This window comes from Martes martes (assembly GCF_963455335.1).
Source record: "Martes martes genome assembly, chromosome: 2".
Classification (NCBI taxonomy): Eukaryota; Metazoa; Chordata; class Mammalia; order Carnivora; family Mustelidae; genus Martes; species Martes martes.
Window position 1 is genome coordinate 199293654 of NC_137889.1, and position 18539 is coordinate 199312192.

Here is an 18539-nt window from a genome sequence, read left to right on the forward strand (position 1 = left end):
TGAACATTTTTATTTCAAGTTAAGTGTAATAATTTTTTAAATATGCGTGGATAAAGTGATCTTTTGAGTTAGGGCCAGAACCTTTTCTTGGAATATGGGTCGACTGATTGGAGTTTTTCCATCATCTTTCTGCATCTTTATTATATCATATCTATAATACATCATGTAGGATTTGCTTTTGGGTTTCTTTAAGGTGAAGCGCAAGATCTTCATGGGTTTTTACAATTACTTTTCTTGTGTTTTAGACTTACATTACCCATATATAACAACAACTATTGTTAATGACTTGCTTTCATTGAGTTTTGCCAAAGACTTAGTTTTTATAAAAACCCTATCTATAAGGAATACATTCCAAGACCCCTAGTGGATACCTGAAATCATAGATAGTACCAAACCTTATGTATACAGTGTTTTTGCCTGTACATACATACCTGTGATAAAGTTTAATTTACAAATTAGGCACAGTAAGAGATTAACAATAACTAATAATAGAAAAGAACAATTGTAACAATATACTGTAGTTAAAGTTATGTGAATGTGATCTTCCTCTATCTCTGAAAATACTGTGCTGAACTCACGTTGCTTCTTGTGATAATATGAAATGATAAAATGTCTGTGTGATGAAGTGAGGCGAATGGTGTAGGCATTGTGATGTAGCATTAAGCTGCTATTAACCTTCTGATGCTAAATCAGGACGATCACCGGTTTCTGGACTGCACTTGATCCCAGATAAGTGAGACCTCAGAAAGTGAAATTGCAGATAAGAGGGAATTATTATTTGGCAGTTTATATAATAGTTAATTAATAACTAGTGCAAATAGCACGGTAGCTTTGTAAATTACAAAAGTTGTTTACTCTTAGGTACAATACTAGAGGCACGATCCATGAAAGAAAAAATTGGTACATGAGACTTCATTAACATTGAAAATTTCTCTACAAAACACTGTTAAGCTGCTCTAAGAAATAGTCCTTTTTTTATAGTTTTGTTTATTTACGTGATCTTGACACTCAACATGGGGCTTGAACTCAAATGACCCCAAGATCAACTGTGGTTATGCTCTTCTGACTGAGCCAGCGAGGTGCCCCCCAAAATAAAGTCTATTAATTAAAAAAAAAAAGCAACTGATTTTTGTAAACATAAAGTTCAACTAGTAGAGGTAAAAGTGTGGATGTAGTATACAGAGGAACCTATCAGCTGTGAGCATCTAGTATCAATCATATTGTCAACAGAGGGAACAGATCCTTGGTTAAACTGGCACTTGGTGAAGTGGAGATCATTGGAGAGCTTTAAGCCATGAAAGCAGTGTAAGCTGTGGTGTGGGTGTAAGTACCCCTTGGAACAGTATGTTGTAAGCAGAGAGAGGAGTAGATGGAGAACAGGAGCCAGGAACCATGGGAGGCCTGAGGAGGGGCCAGAGGCATGTAAGGAAAATGAGAAGAGGGTAATCGGTGTTTTAGAAACCAAGGCAAGAGGCAGTTTCAAGAAAGAGACATCAAGACAGCAATGTCAGGTGCTTCTTAGAGATTAAGATATGGTTGATTCATTCAACAAATATTTAATAGCGACCTGATATTTATATCTTTTCTCTGTCTCTGCTGAGGACATAGAGTAAGTCACTGTATCCTAGTAGGACGTTCACATTCCCGTCTTTATGAATTATAACCTAGTGGACAAGACAGATACTGCATAATAAAAGGAGCAGGCTTTTATGAAGCATGTAGCTGGTGAGACTAGCCCGGGCATCAGGGCTTGATGTTTAATCTGGGAGCTGGAGAAAAGATATGAGTTACTGAGGTGAGTGGATAGTTGAACACAGTGGTCAAGAGATCGGTGGGGACCTGAATCAGAGCATACAGCTTGTGGCCTGTGGCCAGCAGGAGTCAGAATGGGCTTTCTGCCTTGCGGAACTGAAGAAATGCGGAGCTTGGAGATTTGTCCTTTTTTTAAAGAGCATTTAGTGGGGGTGTTTGGTCTGGGTGACTCGGTCAGTTAAGTTTTGTACTCTTGATTTTGGCTCAAGCTCAGGTCATCAGGTCATGATCTCAGGGTCATGAGATCAAGCCTTGCCTGGGGCTGTGAACTCAGCATGAAGCGCAATCTCCTGGTTCCTCTTCCTCCCTCTTTGCTTCTCCCCTGCACGCATGCCTACGCATGTCTCTGCCTCTCTCTCTCTAAAATAAATAAATAAAATCTTAAAAAAAAAAAAAAAGATCCTCGGGCGCCTGCGTGGCTCAGTGGGTTGGGCCTCTGCCTTCAGCTCAGGTCATGATCTCAGGGTCCTGGGATCGAGCCCCAGGTCGGGCTCCCTGCTCCCTGGGAAGCCTGCCTCTCCCTCTCCTGCTTCCCCTGCTTGTGTTCCCTCTCTCACTGTCTCTCTTTCCTCTTTCAAATAAATAAATAAAATCTTAAAAAAAAAAATTCTCTCCCCCTCCCTCAGCACATCACCCTTCTGCCCCCCGCAACCCCCACCCCAGCGGCAAAAAGTGTTTGGGAATTGAATTTTCCTTCGGGTTTTATCAGCCTTAACACTTCCATTTTACATTCTTTTCCCAGGTATAGTAGTGGAAGATTGTCTGATTTTGCTCCAAAACTTGTTAAAAAACAACAATTCCAATCAAAATTTTTTTAAAGAAGGCTCATATATTCAACGTATGAAACCTTGGTTTCATGTTGGAGATGAAAATTCTGGCTGGTCTGCACAGAAAGTGACTAATCTGCACGTAATGCTACAGGTATACTGTAGTTAGATGTAAATGTGATAAGAATTTGACATTGTTCCTTTCAAAGCAAAGAAAATTGCTTGTGTTTGATAAATTTAGGATGTTGAGTTGGTTTCAGATGGGCTTTAAAAAATCTTTTAGTATGAATTTGCAGTTATGTTCAGAGATCCTCTGCCATTAACTTCCCCCAGCCCCCATTACATACGTCCATCACTCAGCTTCAATAATTATTAACACCTGGCAGTTTTGTTTCACATTTTATCCCACTTTCTTGTCCTGCTGGATTATTTTAACTTTTTTTTTTTTAATTTTTATTTATTTATTTGACAGAGATCACAAGTAGGCAGAGATCCTGCTGGATTATTTTAAAGCAAATCCAAATATATAGTGTCCTGATGAACCTTTTGCACCCAGAGAATAATAGGTTAGATTATTGATTTGAATTCTTTAAATCTGATTTCTTCAATTCAAGCTTTAATACTCAGAATACTGCGTTCAACAAATAAATTCATTCAGTAAACATTTACTGGGAGTTAGGCACTGACCGCTAGGAAATGAATATTAATGTGCCTGCCCCCAAAGATTAATAATCTGTTTTAAATCGGATACAGGTTAAACTGACACATCACGGGTAATTTTATTTAAGCTTTATGGTGAAAGCTTAGTGGTGATGGTAGTAAAAGTGAAGACAGTAGGATCCCAAATGATTTCTGCATCAGAGAATATATGAAATTCTTTGAAGTATTTTACTTACTTATTCCTTTATTATGCCTTCTCAATCCTTAAATTTATACACTAGCCTCCCAACTTACCGACTCTGTGGTGATTCTTGTGGGTTTTTTAATATCTCTGCATTATGTCTGCATCTCTGAAGTTGTTTTCCTTAAAACTAGATGGATAGTTTCTCTAATAGTTAGATTCTGAATATTGGTGCATACCCTGGGAGTTGACTCTGTAGGGCTGATCGATTATTATGGTGACCAGACGCCCCATTTTGCCTGGATAGTATTCATTTTGTAATTACTGTAACAGTGCCCTCTTTCACTTCTAAACTGTCCCAATTTAGATAATAAATTATAGTTACCATATATAGAATATGCCTAAGAGTGGTTAGGAAAATATTTCATGGGACAACATGGGTAGAATCTTTCTATTTTATATTCCCCCCTTCATCGCTTCTATTTTCATGTGTCAGTATTACATATTTCAAGACTGTATTAGTTTTTTATCCTTTCAAAATCGCATCCTAAGTAGTAAGCTTGATATCTTTCCCCAATACCACTTTCTTAATAAAGGAACTTCCTCTAGAAAAGTACCTTTCAAAAGGTGATTAGACAGAGTGAAGGGCCTGGTGATGGGCAAAAACTTAGGTCTGTCCTGCCGAGCAGTGATCTTTTAAAGTGCTGGAGGAGTCCAGGCGTGTTTTGTAGTTTAGGGTACTATATAAGGAATTATTTTTCAAGAAAGTGTTGCTGTTTAAAAAGTAAAGTACTATTTTACCAAAAAACAAAAACAAAAACGTAGACTAGCATACTGAATATCAACAAAAATTAGCTATGTAGTAAATTGGTTAAGTACTCTTGACTTAAAAAAATGAATAAAATCTTGAACGTAAACTTCAAAATAAAGAGCCTGAGTTTAATTCACTTTAATATATTCTCCATGTCAAAAATCGAGTAGTTGATACATTCATGATTTCACAGACCGCAGGTTATCTTCTGCTTTTCAACCTGTCCAGTGCTATTTCTTTATAGCTTTATGTAGGGTTGCTTGTACTTTGAGTTCTCTATGTTGCACCAAATGAAAATACACCAAAAATGGTGATAAATGGTCCTGTTCGAATAGTTAACATCCTAATTGGAATTTATTCATCATTGCAGTTGAAATCATGATTGATCTTAAAAATTCTGTAAGTTGAAATTGATGTGCTTAAGGATATTTTATTCAGATTTTACAGATTAAATTTGGGGGATGCTCATCTTTTCAAAACACTTTTTAGTCGTAAAACATTTTAATTTTGTCCTGAAATGATAGTGTTATGACTAGTTCTGCCTCCTATGCCTACAGGCATATATACCCTTGTAGACCATTTTTTGGACAGTTACTGCCAGCAACTCTCAGAAAGCTCATTACCTTATGAGAGAATCCTTTTCGTTTTGGGGTATTCCTAGTTATTAAAAACTTAATCCATATAATGGGTTAAAGTCTGCCTTGATATAACTTCTACCGACTTCCCCTTGGTTTGCTCTCTGGGAAAATACAAGTCCATTCCTTACAGTATTTTACAGATTTGAATGTTGTTATTAAGTCTTCCCTTATTTTCTTATCCTCATATTAAGTATTACCTCTTTCTTTAGTCACCTTTTCCTACTTCTCTGTCATCTAGAAAATGAATAATTGCTTTTTCTTTTTTTTACATCAAGAAAGATACCCAAGTGATTAGATTGTATTAGGGAATTATTGTTGATTTTGTTAGGTATGGTGATAGCATGATGATTATGTTTTTTAAAATCCTTTTTAGTTAGAGATGCATATAGAAATATTTATGGGAGAAATGACATCTAGCTTGGTATTTGTTTTACACACACACATGTACATTTATACATATACATATAACGTATATACATATATATGTATGTATATATATTCCCCCTGCTCCCCCCACCCCAGCCACATAAGGATAGGAGGACAAATTAAAAAAACAAATGCCTCGGAGGCCTAACTAGAAAGGTTTAAGGATTTAAACCAATAGGTAATCCTAAAGCTGCTCTCTAGTGACATCAGTGTATTAATCAACCCTCTTTTTTTTTTTAAGATTTTACTTATTTATTTGAGAGAGGAAAGAAAGAGCACAAGCAGGGGAGGGCCAGAGGGGGAGGGAGAGGCAGACTCTGCATTGAGGAGGCAGCCCAACTTGGGGCTTGATCCCAGGACTCTGGGATCATGACCTGAGCCAAAGGCAGATGTCCAGCTGACTGAGCCACCCAGGCACCCCTTGATCAACCCTCTTAATAAAGTGTTATCACAAATTTCCCATGTGATCTTAATATATAAGGCTTTGTACACACACAGACCTGTGAGTGTAGTTTTAAAATACAAGATACATATAAAATTATTTTGTAGATATAACTGTGCTGAAAATGTTGGGGATGACATTTTTTTGTTTCTCAGATTTCATGTTCAAGTTCAGACTAATCATTGAGCCGTAAGGATTTAATTAGCGTTAACGATCCATGAGGCCAACCCCTTGGCCTGATGGGTAAATCTTCTACCACCTCTTCAGTTGTTCTGGTCTCTCTTTAAGTAGCTCCCGGTGAAGGGGAATTTATCACACCTCAGGCCACTCTGCTTCCAGATCTGCTCTGTAATTAGGTAGTTCATCTTTACTTGATAAGAAATATACCACCCTGTTACTTCATTCATCCGTTCATTCGTTGAATGTAAACTACGTTATAAATACTGGGCTTGTTCTTTGGAACAAAAATGACCGAGGCAGTCTCCGCTCGGGAGTTCGCAGTCCCCCGGAGGAGACAAAGCGGCGCGAAGGGCTTGGCGCACCGTGTGCTGTAGCCGAGCTGTTGCCGAGAGAGCGTGAAGGGAAGAGCCCCTCGATCTGGCCGGGGAGGGCAGGGAAGCCTTCGCACAGATACTCGTGTTCATACAGATCATTTCCCTCCAGACTCTTCAGATCTTTAAAAGACACGTTTTGTTTGCTCTTTCGCAGCTTGTCCGTGTGCTGGTCTCTCCCACCAACCCTCCCGGGGCTACGAGCAGCTGCCAGAAAGCCATGTTCCAGTGCGGCCTCCTGCAGCAGCTCTGCACCATCCTCATGGCCACGGGCGTTCCTGCTGACATCCTGACCGAGGTAAGCGCCGGGGGCCGGGGGCTGCTCGCCCGTTGAAATCGGGAATCCTAAGAAGAATTAGATGTCAGCTAAAGGAAAAACAGTAGAAGTGAACCACTTTTATATGTTAAATTCCTAACTGGTCCTACTAAAATCTCATTAGCATAATGATGACAGTATTAAGCCCCAAAGGTATACTTCGTCCTCAAGTCCAATAGTATATGAATAATGTGAAAGTGCTCAGGATTTCTCATTGATTTTATTGTGTTTAGCAGGAATACCCAGTATGATTGATGGTTTTAATTTTGAGAACAGTGTGATTTAGTCACATAAGACTTGAGACTTTAAGTAGTCTTCCATATTCCTAGAATCGTACATTCTTTTCCCCCGATGTTTGGCATTTTTTGTTGCCCGCCGATTAAGAAAAGGAAGTTAGTTTGAAGGAAAGAAAGCTGGAGTTTATTTGAACTATCTTGAAATTTTTCTCACATTAACACGTGCACATTAAAAGAAGAGATGATAATAAAAGTTCTGTAACAAAACCCGCTATCTTTAGCCTCACTCCGCCCTGGCTTCAGTCTTGCTTCCCCACTGTATAACCCTCTCACTTTACTTCCTTCTGTCACCCCAGTAATTTGTGTTTAAATCAGTACTCAGGGTTTATAATTTTATGACTATATAAATACTGTTCCCTGCTAAGCCAGAGCAGGGAACAGAGCTAATTATCTTTCTTTTCTTAAGCGATAGAAGTTTATTAAGTGAAGTTACAGAAAAAGCTCTCAGGAGTGAGAGGGGTCCTGACAGGTTGCCCATATCTTTTGTTAAATATCCCTTTCTCTTTCCTAAGTTGTGGTAGTGTTCTTTTTTCGTCTCAGTGATTTTCTGTGTGCCTGCATATTAGTGCTATCACATGCTTAACACATCATTTCCATCCCAGGCGGTTTTCTTTCTGGAAACCTTCTGTCCTCCTGCTCCAATGTGGGCTGGTTATTCCCTCCTTCTGTGCACATCTCTTGTCCTGGGACTTCGACCAGCCCCCAAGGATCTCCTTTTACTTCTCTCTTGACTGAAATCCCTTAGTTACCAGGCCGTGTCTTTACCCCTCAACCTTTTGGCTCTTTATCTTAGTTTACTTAACTTCCCGAAAAAGGTAGATGGCAGGAGAACTTGGTTTTAGCTCTTTGATGTCATTCTTCTACTTTCGGTTCAAATGTTTGACTAGGTATCCATTCAGAGTTGGAAATCATAACACTCAACTTTCAGAACATTATTTCAGTGCTGCCATTAAAAAATCTGAAGCCATTTTTAATCTTAATCCTTTTTATGTAATCTTTTTTTCTCTAGAAACTTTTGGGATCTTCTCTTTCTTTCTCGTTTCCAGAAATATCCTGATGATGTAGACTTTTTTTTTCCCTCTTCAATTATTTTTGTCACTCACTGGGCCCTTTCAAGCTATAGGCATGTGTTCTTCAGTTCTGAGAATGTTTTTCATATTTCTTGATAATTTTTTTATGTCCTGCTTCTGCAACTCTATTGAAAGATTGTTGGACTTTCTATGGACCTAGTTTGTCCTTTTATTCTATTTTCTTGGAGGTATTTTCAACTTCATCCTTAAATTGAAATTTAATTTGTTAGATTTTATTTAAAAAAATTTTTTTTATTTATTTATTTGACAGACAGATCACAAGTAGGCAGAGAGGCAGGCAGAGAGAGAAGGGAGGAAGCAGGCTCCCTGCCGAGCAGAGAGCCTGATGCGGGGCTCGATCCCAGGACGCTGGGATCATGACCTGAGGCAAAGGCAGCGGCTTTAACCCACTGAGCCACCCAGGCGCCCCTAATTTGTTAGATTTTAAATGTCTTCTCCGATTTTATCCTAGAGCATCCTTGTTTTGTAGAAATAGATTCTGTCTCTTAGAGAATACTATTAATTTTAGTTTTTTGATATTTTAAATGCTTGTAGTCAGGTGTTATTTCTAATTAGAGGCCTGCACTTAATGTTTTAAAATGTTATTTCAAAGAAGTGTTAGAAGATTATAATGCTGTCACTGCTTTTTTTGGTGTCTGAGTTTTGGCATTTAAAAGCAAAACACAGAAGGATAAAACATTTTCTTCCTTTGAAAACAGGTTTTCTTCCTTGACGTTCTCTCTCTCAATTTTTATTTTTCCCCCCTTAATAGACCATTAATACTGTATCAGAAGTTATTCGAGGCTACCAAGTAAACCAAGACTACTTTGCTTCTGTAAATGCACCTTCAAACCCACCAAGGTAGGAAAAGGGAAATCTTGTGATTTCTCTGAGGAAGTCAAAACTTACTTTGGGTTTTTAGTATATCTCGTATATACATCTTCTTCCCTTAAGAAGTTCAACTGTATGTTCTGAAACTAGAAATCATCTGACAAAATAAGCATGTTGCTATTTTAAAAGAGTTTGTGGTCCTTGGAGCTTAGGTATTTGGGCTCGGATACCACACCCCCTCCTCCAGGCCTTAAGCAAACAGATCGCTTGTCTCCATTGCAGTTAATGTTCCTGTGAAATGGAGATGGAAATATTAACTTGATGGAAATACTATTTTATTATTATGGTTCTTCAGTCAGCAGCAATGACTGGATGTTGATTCGTATACTTGGGTTGCAATGTCTCTTTCTGTTCTTTTCTTTTTAAACGCAACAGGCCGGCAATTGTAGTTCTTCTTATGTCCATGGTCAACGAAAGGCAGCCGTTTGTACTGCGCTGTGCTGTTCTCTATTGTTTCCAGTGTTTCTTATATAAAAACCAGAAAGGACAAGGAGAAATTGTGTCAACGCTCCTACCTTCCACTATTGATGGTAAATAATTTTGTTCTAATTTCTGTTTTAAAAAGTAAGTAGTCTTTCAAGCTTTTAATGATAAAACATATCCTACGATAAAAGACCCTAGATGTAGTGGAACATTTGAAATACAGCATTTCCTTGACTTTGCTTTAGAAATATAGTTTTTAATTAAGACAGTGATTTTCTGGAATAGCTTCATCTCATCAGTTTGATGCCTAACATGTTCTACATCTCTTTATCCTATCACACTTCTTCCAAAGTCCTTTTTTGTCATCTTTCATTTTGTTTTAAAAAGCAGACTTTTACAGATGTAACTCAATATTGCTAATTAACAAAATTTAAAATGGTATTTTGAACTATTTGTGTGTGTGTGTAACTCAACATTTAATTTTTTATTACCCTCTGCTTGTTGTCTCTGTAGCAACAGGTAACTCGGTCTCAGCGGGTCAGTTACTGTGCGGAGGTCTATTTTCCACCGATTCGCTTTCAAACTGGTGTGCTGCCGTGGCCCTTGCCCACGCTTTGCAAGAAAACGCTACCCAGAAGGAACAGTTGCTCAGGGTTCAACTTGCTACGAGTATTGGCAACCCTCCGGTGTCCTTATTACAGCAGTGCACCAACATCCTTTCACAGGTAACGTGGTGAGTGGAACTCTCGAAGGCGGGAAAAGTCTCTGCCATACATTTGTATGTCAGCAATACAGGATTTTAAGGCTGTCTTTAGTACATGCAGATAGAAAAGGAAAGAGGTGTGGACTTACCTGCCAATTGGCTCATTGTAACCAGAAACAGTTTGTGGAGAGAAAGCAATAAATATTCTTACATGAGTGGTTTTGTCAAATAGTTAATAAGGTCTGCTTCATGATAGAAACACATATTCCGGACAGAAAGGTGACTTGTTTTTCTTGTTTTTCTTTGTTTCCTTTTACATCATCCGCATTAAAATATCATTTTGTTCTTGCATTGTTCTGTTCTCGTTCTGCTCTGTGGCCAGATTTGGGTCAGCTTATAAGAGGGCATGGAACAAAGTGGTTCATAGCTATGTGCCTCCTTCTTTCTCTTCCCAAACCAATCAGTCTTCCTTGTAGGAAGGAAAGGTAGGATACCAGCCCATCGCTGGTATCCTTGGACTCCTTGATGTCTACGAGCTCTCAAATCATCAAAATCCTAAAGCTAATAACTTAGCTAGTAAGACAGACAAAAATGTAACTGTTTGCAGACCTCTAGACCCCTGATGAGAACATCTAGACCCCGTTGAGAACAGCAGAGCTTCACTGAAGTGTGGGTGTGAAGCTGTTTAGGAATATCACTTACTCGTGGATGATTGGTCCCCAGGCACCAGCCTTGCTGTTGAACAGTGCAGGCTCACTCTTCAGTGAAACTACGGTCATCAGCCACTCAGAACCACTCAGAGTAAACATGTACTTAAGTCTAAAATTGTGCTGTCCCCTGGAATTTTCCAATTTTCCTGCCTCCCTCCCTGTGATAAGGTCCTGTGTCTTTCTTAATTTTGAATTTTGTCACACTCGTTGAATTTATTGTGAGCTTTTAAAGAAACATCAGTGCCATCCACAGAAAGCTATAAATTAAAGGTGAAGAATTATGAAGAATTAACTGTGGTGAAAAGGGGGTTGTCCGCTCCCTTTGTTGTTTAAAATCTGTTTACTTAGGTTGAAAGCTTATTTTATCTTTGATTTATCATTCATTTCTTCGTGATTTGAAAAAACTACCCCCAAATGTCCATATCTTTATGTATTTACTACTTGTCATTCTCATGTTGTCTGTTGAAAACAGCTTCTCTTAAGCCGAATAGCAATTAACTGACCACCGCCACCAGAGAGTTTGCTCTACCACTGACTTCACAGTTAACGCGTAATGACAAATTCTCCAGATAGTGGTGTCTTCCCACTCTGAGTTATCACAGTGCTATAAAATGATCCTTTCCCCTCCAAAATGTAGAAGCACTGTTACATAATAAAGGATTTAAACTGTCCTGTCCCAGAGTATTGGTGTGGGTTTGTAGAGACCATCTGTGAGGGATTTTTGTAGATTTAAATTTTTCTAAAGCAGTAATATTTCTGAGTAATTTGTCATGTGTAATTTACAGGGTGATAAGATCGACAGACGGGTATGTATCGCTTGTTTAAGCTTAGGCATTTCCCTCTTACAACAAGGCTTTTCTTTGTCTTCGGTTTTGCTGATGGTTTTTTTAACTGCTTGTTTGAAGTTGTATTCTACTCACACTTTCATGCATCAGCAAGTTTCTCTTTGGCGTAAGTGGCTTCCGGTTTTTCTCCGTGGGATGTTTTCTCCGTGTAGTGGTGTTACTAAGAACTGTGGGAATGAGGCTGAAGCTGTATCTGTGCTTCCTCTGGGTATGCTTGCACTTTCTGGAATTCCTTGGTTTGGGTTTTTTTGGTGTTTTTTTTGTGTGTGTTTCTTCACCTAAGCTTGTTTCTTTATTTCTCCCTGAAACCATTTTGAAGCTAGTAAAATTTAGAGTGAAGGATTCTGCCTTTAGCTAGTCAGTACGTCAAAGAATATGGTGACTTTTATATTACTTAGATTACTGAAAATGTACAATAATAAGTGTAATCTTGTAATTTGAAAGGTTTTTCAATTAAATACAGTGGGTAGTTCTGGATGTAACCCATATGGAACAGTTACCATTGGGGGTTAGTTTTTGATGTGTGTGAGGGAGTGTGATTTGTGTTCGGTTTTGATTTTTTTTTTTTTTTTTTTTTTTTTTTTTGCAGAGTGTTTGGCAAAAAAGGAGTGTACCTTAATATTTACATTTGGTCATGGGTTCAGTTGTGCAGTGTTGGTAGTAATAAACTGAAGTCCTATTAGGAATTGTATCTTTGTGGATGGGTATGATTTAACACCTGCTAATCACACCACAGACAAACTTGGCAGCTTTAGCTTCCAGAATTTTTAATATTAAATATTTTAAAAGTATGCGTGTCAGTCATTTAGAAGGGAATTTTTTGGAAGTATAACTTATACACAGTAAAATGTACAGACCTTAAGTATTCAATCAGATCGTTTTTTGATGGGTGGATATACCTGTAACCACCACCCAGAATAAGCTGTAGAACTTTTTCATAATCTCAGAAGGTTCCATCATGCCCCTTTCCCATTAATTTTCTATTCCCAGAGGCCACTGCCAGAAAGTAAATCTAATCATAGTACTCTAGAAACTCATTGTAACACTTGAAGGGTAGAAGTTTAAAATGTTAGCTTTTTTATTTTTATAAGTATGTAAAATACTGAATTTGAAATCCACAGAGTAGGAATAAGAGGGATTTTTATTTAGAAAATAGGAAAACATAATAGTCTGTGTTACAGGTAAGGTGACTCAGCTTCATTTATTTTGTTTGTGGTTCTCTTTCATCCTGTAAAATCTGTGATTTCTAGTAACTAAACCCGCAGAATGTGCTGAAATGATAATTTCAGCATCCATTTGTTTTTCCAACTCGTAGTAGTTCATACACTCTTGGGGGCTGAGAAGAGATATGTACTTTTTCTTGACTTGAACCTATAAACAATCATACAGACAAATGTAAACATAAACAAAATGAATAGTTCCATGAAATCATTCTGCAAAGTGGAATGTGGGTTTTGTTTTGTTTTATTTTTTGCTATTCTTGGGTATTTATCTTGTAAAGAATCATCAGAAGATCAGAATGCAGTGCCATAGAATGTTTCGAGAGCCTTTAAGGTCTAATATCTAACTTTTTTTTTGGAGGCTAAAGTAGCTTGATCAGGATTTTGTTGGATCTTTCTGACAGTGTGTAATTGTACACTGGACAAATACTATAGCATTTTTGTATTAATAGTTTATTTTCTTTTCATTTTGGAAAATTAAAAAAAAATAAAAACCAGAAGGTAAGAATTCTACTATCCAAAAGTAACTATTGGTTAATTTTTTTTTTTTTTTAAAGTAGGCTCCACACCCAACATGGAGCTTAAACTCATGACCCTGAAATCAAGAGCCACATGCTCTACGCACTGAGCCAGCCAGGCCCACCCAGTCTTTTTTTTCTATGCTGTTTATTTACATAGGAGTGATCATACAAGAGATTCCATTTTATATTCCGAATCTTTTCTTACAAATATTTTCTTTGTTATTAAACACTAAATAAATGTCACCTTATATGACTGCATAATATTTTACCAGATATACCATTGGTTAGCTAACCATCTCTTTATTTTCAGACATTTAATTATCTTCCATTTTCTTTATTATAAATCACGGTTTGATGAACATCAGAATAATATAGTCTGCACAAAAAAGCATTCTTACACAGTCCTCACTGTCTAATTCCAATATGTATAACTTTATATGAATGTAGCAAAGCAAGGACCACCTGTATTTCATTGAGTTTTAAAAAAAATTATGCCGGCAATTTTTATTGTTTTTTCATTTTCCCAGTTCAAACTTTATTCTGCCGTCTGTTTTAAATTTGGGGCATTAGTCCTACTTTTAATAGGTAGAGAGCAAAGAATTGCATAACTAGAGGGGACGATTTGCAGTTTATAGCACCCATAGAATACTTATTTGTATACCATGTGCTGTTCTAAGTTCTTAACATGTAGTAACTCATTTAATCCGCTCCCTAGCTCAGTGAGGTGGGTATTCACTATCTAACTTGTTGAAGGATGATGATAAGGTTTCATGCTGTTGAGTTTTAGAACCAGGATACAAATCCTGTTATTCAGAGCCTATCTTTTTAACTTCTGTATTTGAGATTATCTAATCCAAAGGCCTCTGTTAACTAAATGAAGAAATTGGGGTCCATATAGCATATTGAACTTGTACAAGGTAGGGCAGTGGAGGGTTTGGTTCTTCTAATTTCCAGCCACATGTTTTCACTGATACCATACTGCCACTCTTAGAATTAAATTTAGTCTTTAATTCATGTACAGGGGCGCCTGGGTGGCTCAGTGGGTTAAGCCTCTGTCTTCGGCTCAGGTCATGATCCCAGAGTCCTGGGATCAAGCCCTGCGTCTGGCTCTCTGCTCAGCAGGGAGCCTGCTTCCCCCTCTCTTTCTGCCTGCCTCTCTGCCTACTTGTGATTTCTGTCAAATAAATAAAATCTTTAAAAAAAATACATGTACATACTTTAAAATACATATATATGTATATACATGATTTAGAAATCAAAATGATTAAAAAAGTATACAATAAGAAGTGTTGGCCCCACTCACCCCAGTCCTCGTTCCCTGCCTCCTATTATTTATTTCTTCTGTTGCCTTCAGGTGCTTTTTGTGCAGAGCCACTGTTTGTTTTTTTTCCTCCTACCTAATACCATTTTGAACCACCAGCAAAATCAAGTAAGACTGCAGCGGGTTGGATTATGTAATTCCCCACAATCTCACCAACAGTATGTTATCAGACTTGTATTTTCGCCAATCTGTTGAGAGGTGAAAAATGTTATCTTAGTGAGTTTTAATGTGCATTTCTCTTTCTAAAAGGTTGAATAGTTTTCTATGTGTTTATACACCATTTAAAGTTTTTCTGTGAACTCTCATTTCTTACAGTTCATATCATCTGCTCATTTTTCTGTTGGGTTGCTAAATCATTTCTAATTTTATAGAAACTCATTTTATATTAAGGAATTCAACCCTTATCTGTGATAAGTTATAAATATGTTTTTCCTGATATGTCATTTGGTTTTTGACCTTGGTGTTTTATTTTGGATTTTTTTTTAATATCAGACTTTTATCACTTTTCTGCATTTTATATCATGCTTAGGCCTTCCCCACTTCATGATTTTAACAAACTTGCCTATATTTTCATCTCATATTTTCTGGTTTCATTTTTTGTGTTTATTTAAATCTTTGTTCCATTTTTCTTGATGAACTAAGTGAGTTATGGATCCTCTGACCTTTTTTTATTTTTATTTTTATTTATTTTTTTAATTTATTTGACAGAGATCACAAGTAAGCGGAGAGGCAGGCAGAGAGAGAGAGAGAGGAGGAAGCAGGCTCCCTGCCGAGCAGAGAGCCCGATGTGGGACTCTATCTCCGGACCCTGAGATCATGACCTGAGCTGAAGGCAGAGGCTTAACCCACTGAGCCACCCAGGCGCCCTCCTCTGACCTTTTTTATTTTTATTTATTTTTAAAGATTTTATTTGTTTATTTGACAGAGATCACAAGTAGGCAGAGAGAGAGAGAGAGAGAGGAGGAAACAGGCTCCCCACTGAGCAGAGAGCCAGAAGCGGGGCTGGATCCCAGGACCCTGAGAGCATGACCTGAGCTGAAGGCAGAGGCTTTAACACACTGAGCCACCCAGGCGCCCCTCTCTGACCTTTTTTAGATAGCTAGCTCATTGTAACATTTTGTAAGTCCTCCTATATCCCACTAACGATTATATGCTATCTTTCTCATATACTGAATTCTCATTTGTAAAATCATTTCTGGACTTCCTATCTGTCCCTTGATTCCTGTCCGTTTATGACCTAGTATCACCTCATTGCCCTTTCTCTTTTCTTTTTTTTTTTTTTTTTTACTAAGTTTAGTTATTCTTGCTCTTTATTCTTCCATATGAACTTGAAAACCAGGTTGTTTAGTTTGGTGGGGAGAAGAAAAACCTTTTGGTATTTTAGTTGGATTACATAGATTTTACAGATCAATGTACCATTTCTATCTCCATGATTGTGAGTTTTTCATCAAAATGATGAAATCACTGGTGTCTTTCTACTGATTTAGGTCTGCTTTTGTTCTCTTCAGGAGTGTTTTTAAAATTTTCCTCTTTTAGGTTTTTTTTTTTTTTAAGGTTTATTTATTTGAGAGAGAGAGAGAGAGAGAATCTCCCTGCTGAACCTAGAACCCAAATGGGGTTGGTGAACAGGGCTCAATCCCAGGACCCTGAGATCATGACCTGAGCAGCAATCTAGAGTCTTCCACTTAACCTTACTCGACTGTGCCACCCAGGTGCCCCAGCCTCATTTAAGTGTTAGACAGTTTGGGTTAGGCTCATTTCCTCAATACTTGATCTTCTTTTGATGCCATAGTTTAAGTGGGGTGTTGCATTCTCTCTCGATTCTAACTGGTTTTGTTTAACCTTGCTTTCTTATTCTTCAGTTAGACACCAAAGGATATACTTCTAGAAGATAGTTACATTTCTGTTTATTCAGACACCAGCCCGTGATTTGATAGAATGCCCTGTATATACAGTGTAGGTGTTGTTGGTACTTGCAGATGGTATTCCAAGTCATAATAAATTTTTTATATATAACGAGGGGAAATCAATGAAGTATTTGTATTTATTTACTTGAGTAACTAGTTGAAAGTTCTCTGTGGCACATAGTCAGTTGAGAATAACTATATTTTTTAACTTTCAAATCTACTTGGGTAACATGAAGATATACCATAGGCATAGTAATGACATAGAGGCAAGGAAAAAGTAAGAATAATGCATCATGTAAAAGCTAATGCTTATTTGGCAGATCATTTTGAAGAAGTCTAGTCTGAATTTCTTTAAGTAAATATGAAATACACTTGAAAATAGATTATAGAAAGGCCAAGATACTGACCTCAAGGTTCATGAAATTGGAACGGTCTTGAGTAATTTTTCAAAGCACAGTGATGGTTACTTTAAATCCGTTCTTTGGCTTTGAATAATTGTATTTTGGATGTTTTCTGCAGTTACCTCAAAGTAATCCTTTACTGTGCTAAATTCCATTTATTTCTTTCAAACAACTTTTGTACTCTTAAACAAAAAATAGGTTATGTAATATAATATGGGCAGTGGCTGTATGAGCTAAGAGACTATCCCCGTAGGAGATATAAATGTGTTCATTAAAATGTAAGAAAGTGTCATTTTGATGGATGTCCTAGTTTTCAATATTGTTTGGTTGATAGTAGTATAGTTAGTGGTTTGGGGCAGTTAGCTAATTTAAATAAATCTTTTTCTCCGTTGTGTTTGTGATTCTCATTATCTGGCATGTTGGCCGTGAGTTTGCAACATGGTTTATTTATTATCTTGTTAGGGAATATATTCTCTGATGGAATTTGACTAAATAATTCAGGAGATTATTTCCTTTTATTTTTCCTGATACTTTTTGAAGGAGGTAGAATTTGTCCTTTTATCAGAAACTTGTTTTTAAAATTTTGATTGAAACATCTGGGCAACTTTATGGTACTGTAAAGTGTTTTCGGATTGATAATTTTTTTAAGCAGCCACATCGTGCATCTGCCTTAGCAGACCGGGTTTTTCCACTAGCAGTATTTTCGATAATCTGGTATATGTTTATGAACAGAAATCAATTCCAGTTTCTGCTCTCTATTCATTTTGGGATGTACAGCCCGTAGAGGACACAAGAATGCATTCTCTTGTTCAATTTTTTACATGTGGATTCCTAACATATCTTTTGTAAGGTGTTAAAAAATTTGCAAATGGAGACGCATCTTAGGGTCACGTTAAGTTTGAAAAAAGATAAAATGAGATTTCTGCCAACTTATCTATTTGCTGCAGGGAAGCAAAATACAGACAAGAGTTGGATTATTGATGCTGCTCTGTACCTGGCTGAGCAACTGTCCCATTGCAGTCACGCATTTTCTTCACAATTCGGCCAATGTTCCATTTGTATCCTTTATGTTTTAGTAAGATGCGTGTAAGTATTTATTCTTATTTCTTCCTCTCAGCGAGAGGGAGTTCTGCGTTCTAAATATTTGAATCTATAATATTTAAAAAGCTGTGTTGCATCTTTTTAAACTGTTAAGGTGGAGATGATGCTAGCTTAAGCTGTGTGTGTGTGTGTGTGTGTGTGTGTGTGTGTGTGTGTGTGTGTCTGGTGCCCTTGTTTGTTTGTTTTACGCTTGCTCAGACTATATATAGAAGCTTTGTAGAAACCCTTACATGAAATACATGTCAGATTCAGACTATGAAGGAAAATACTCTAGATGTTATGAGCCATTAGTCCCCTTAACAAAATTTCAGCTTACAGGACAAATTGCAGAAAATCTTGGCGAGGAAGAGCAGTTGGTCCAAGGCTTTATGTGCCCTTTTGTTGGGCATTTCAATTTACTTCAATGATAACTCACTTGAGAGCTACATGAAGTAAGTAAGGGGAAAATGCTAGGGGAAAAAAAATGTCCTGCTAATTTCATCCAAGTGATAATGATAAATTTTTTCTGCCAAAGTATAATGTAGAC

General features: G+C 37.4%; 1 protein-coding gene across 1 annotated transcript in view; it reads left to right on the plus strand.

Annotated features, from left to right (window-relative positions):
- USO1 (USO1 vesicle transport factor) overlaps nucleotides 1–18448 on the plus strand; it is a gene marked incomplete at its 3' end in the record, with an annotated part of 77152 nt that extends 58704 nt beyond the window's left edge. Inside the window, 9 exon segments of the mRNA XM_080796867.1 lie at nucleotides 2555–2733; nucleotides 6446–6586; nucleotides 8743–8831; nucleotides 9237–9391; nucleotides 9798–10009; nucleotides 11483–11503; nucleotides 17860–17970; nucleotides 18325–18378; nucleotides 18380–18448. Coding sequence (XP_080652993.1) covers nucleotides 2555–2733; nucleotides 6446–6586; nucleotides 8743–8831; nucleotides 9237–9391; nucleotides 9798–10009; nucleotides 11483–11503; nucleotides 17860–17970; nucleotides 18325–18378; nucleotides 18380–18448 — 1031 coding nt within the window.
- Nucleotides 18449–18539: the final 91 nt, after the last annotated feature.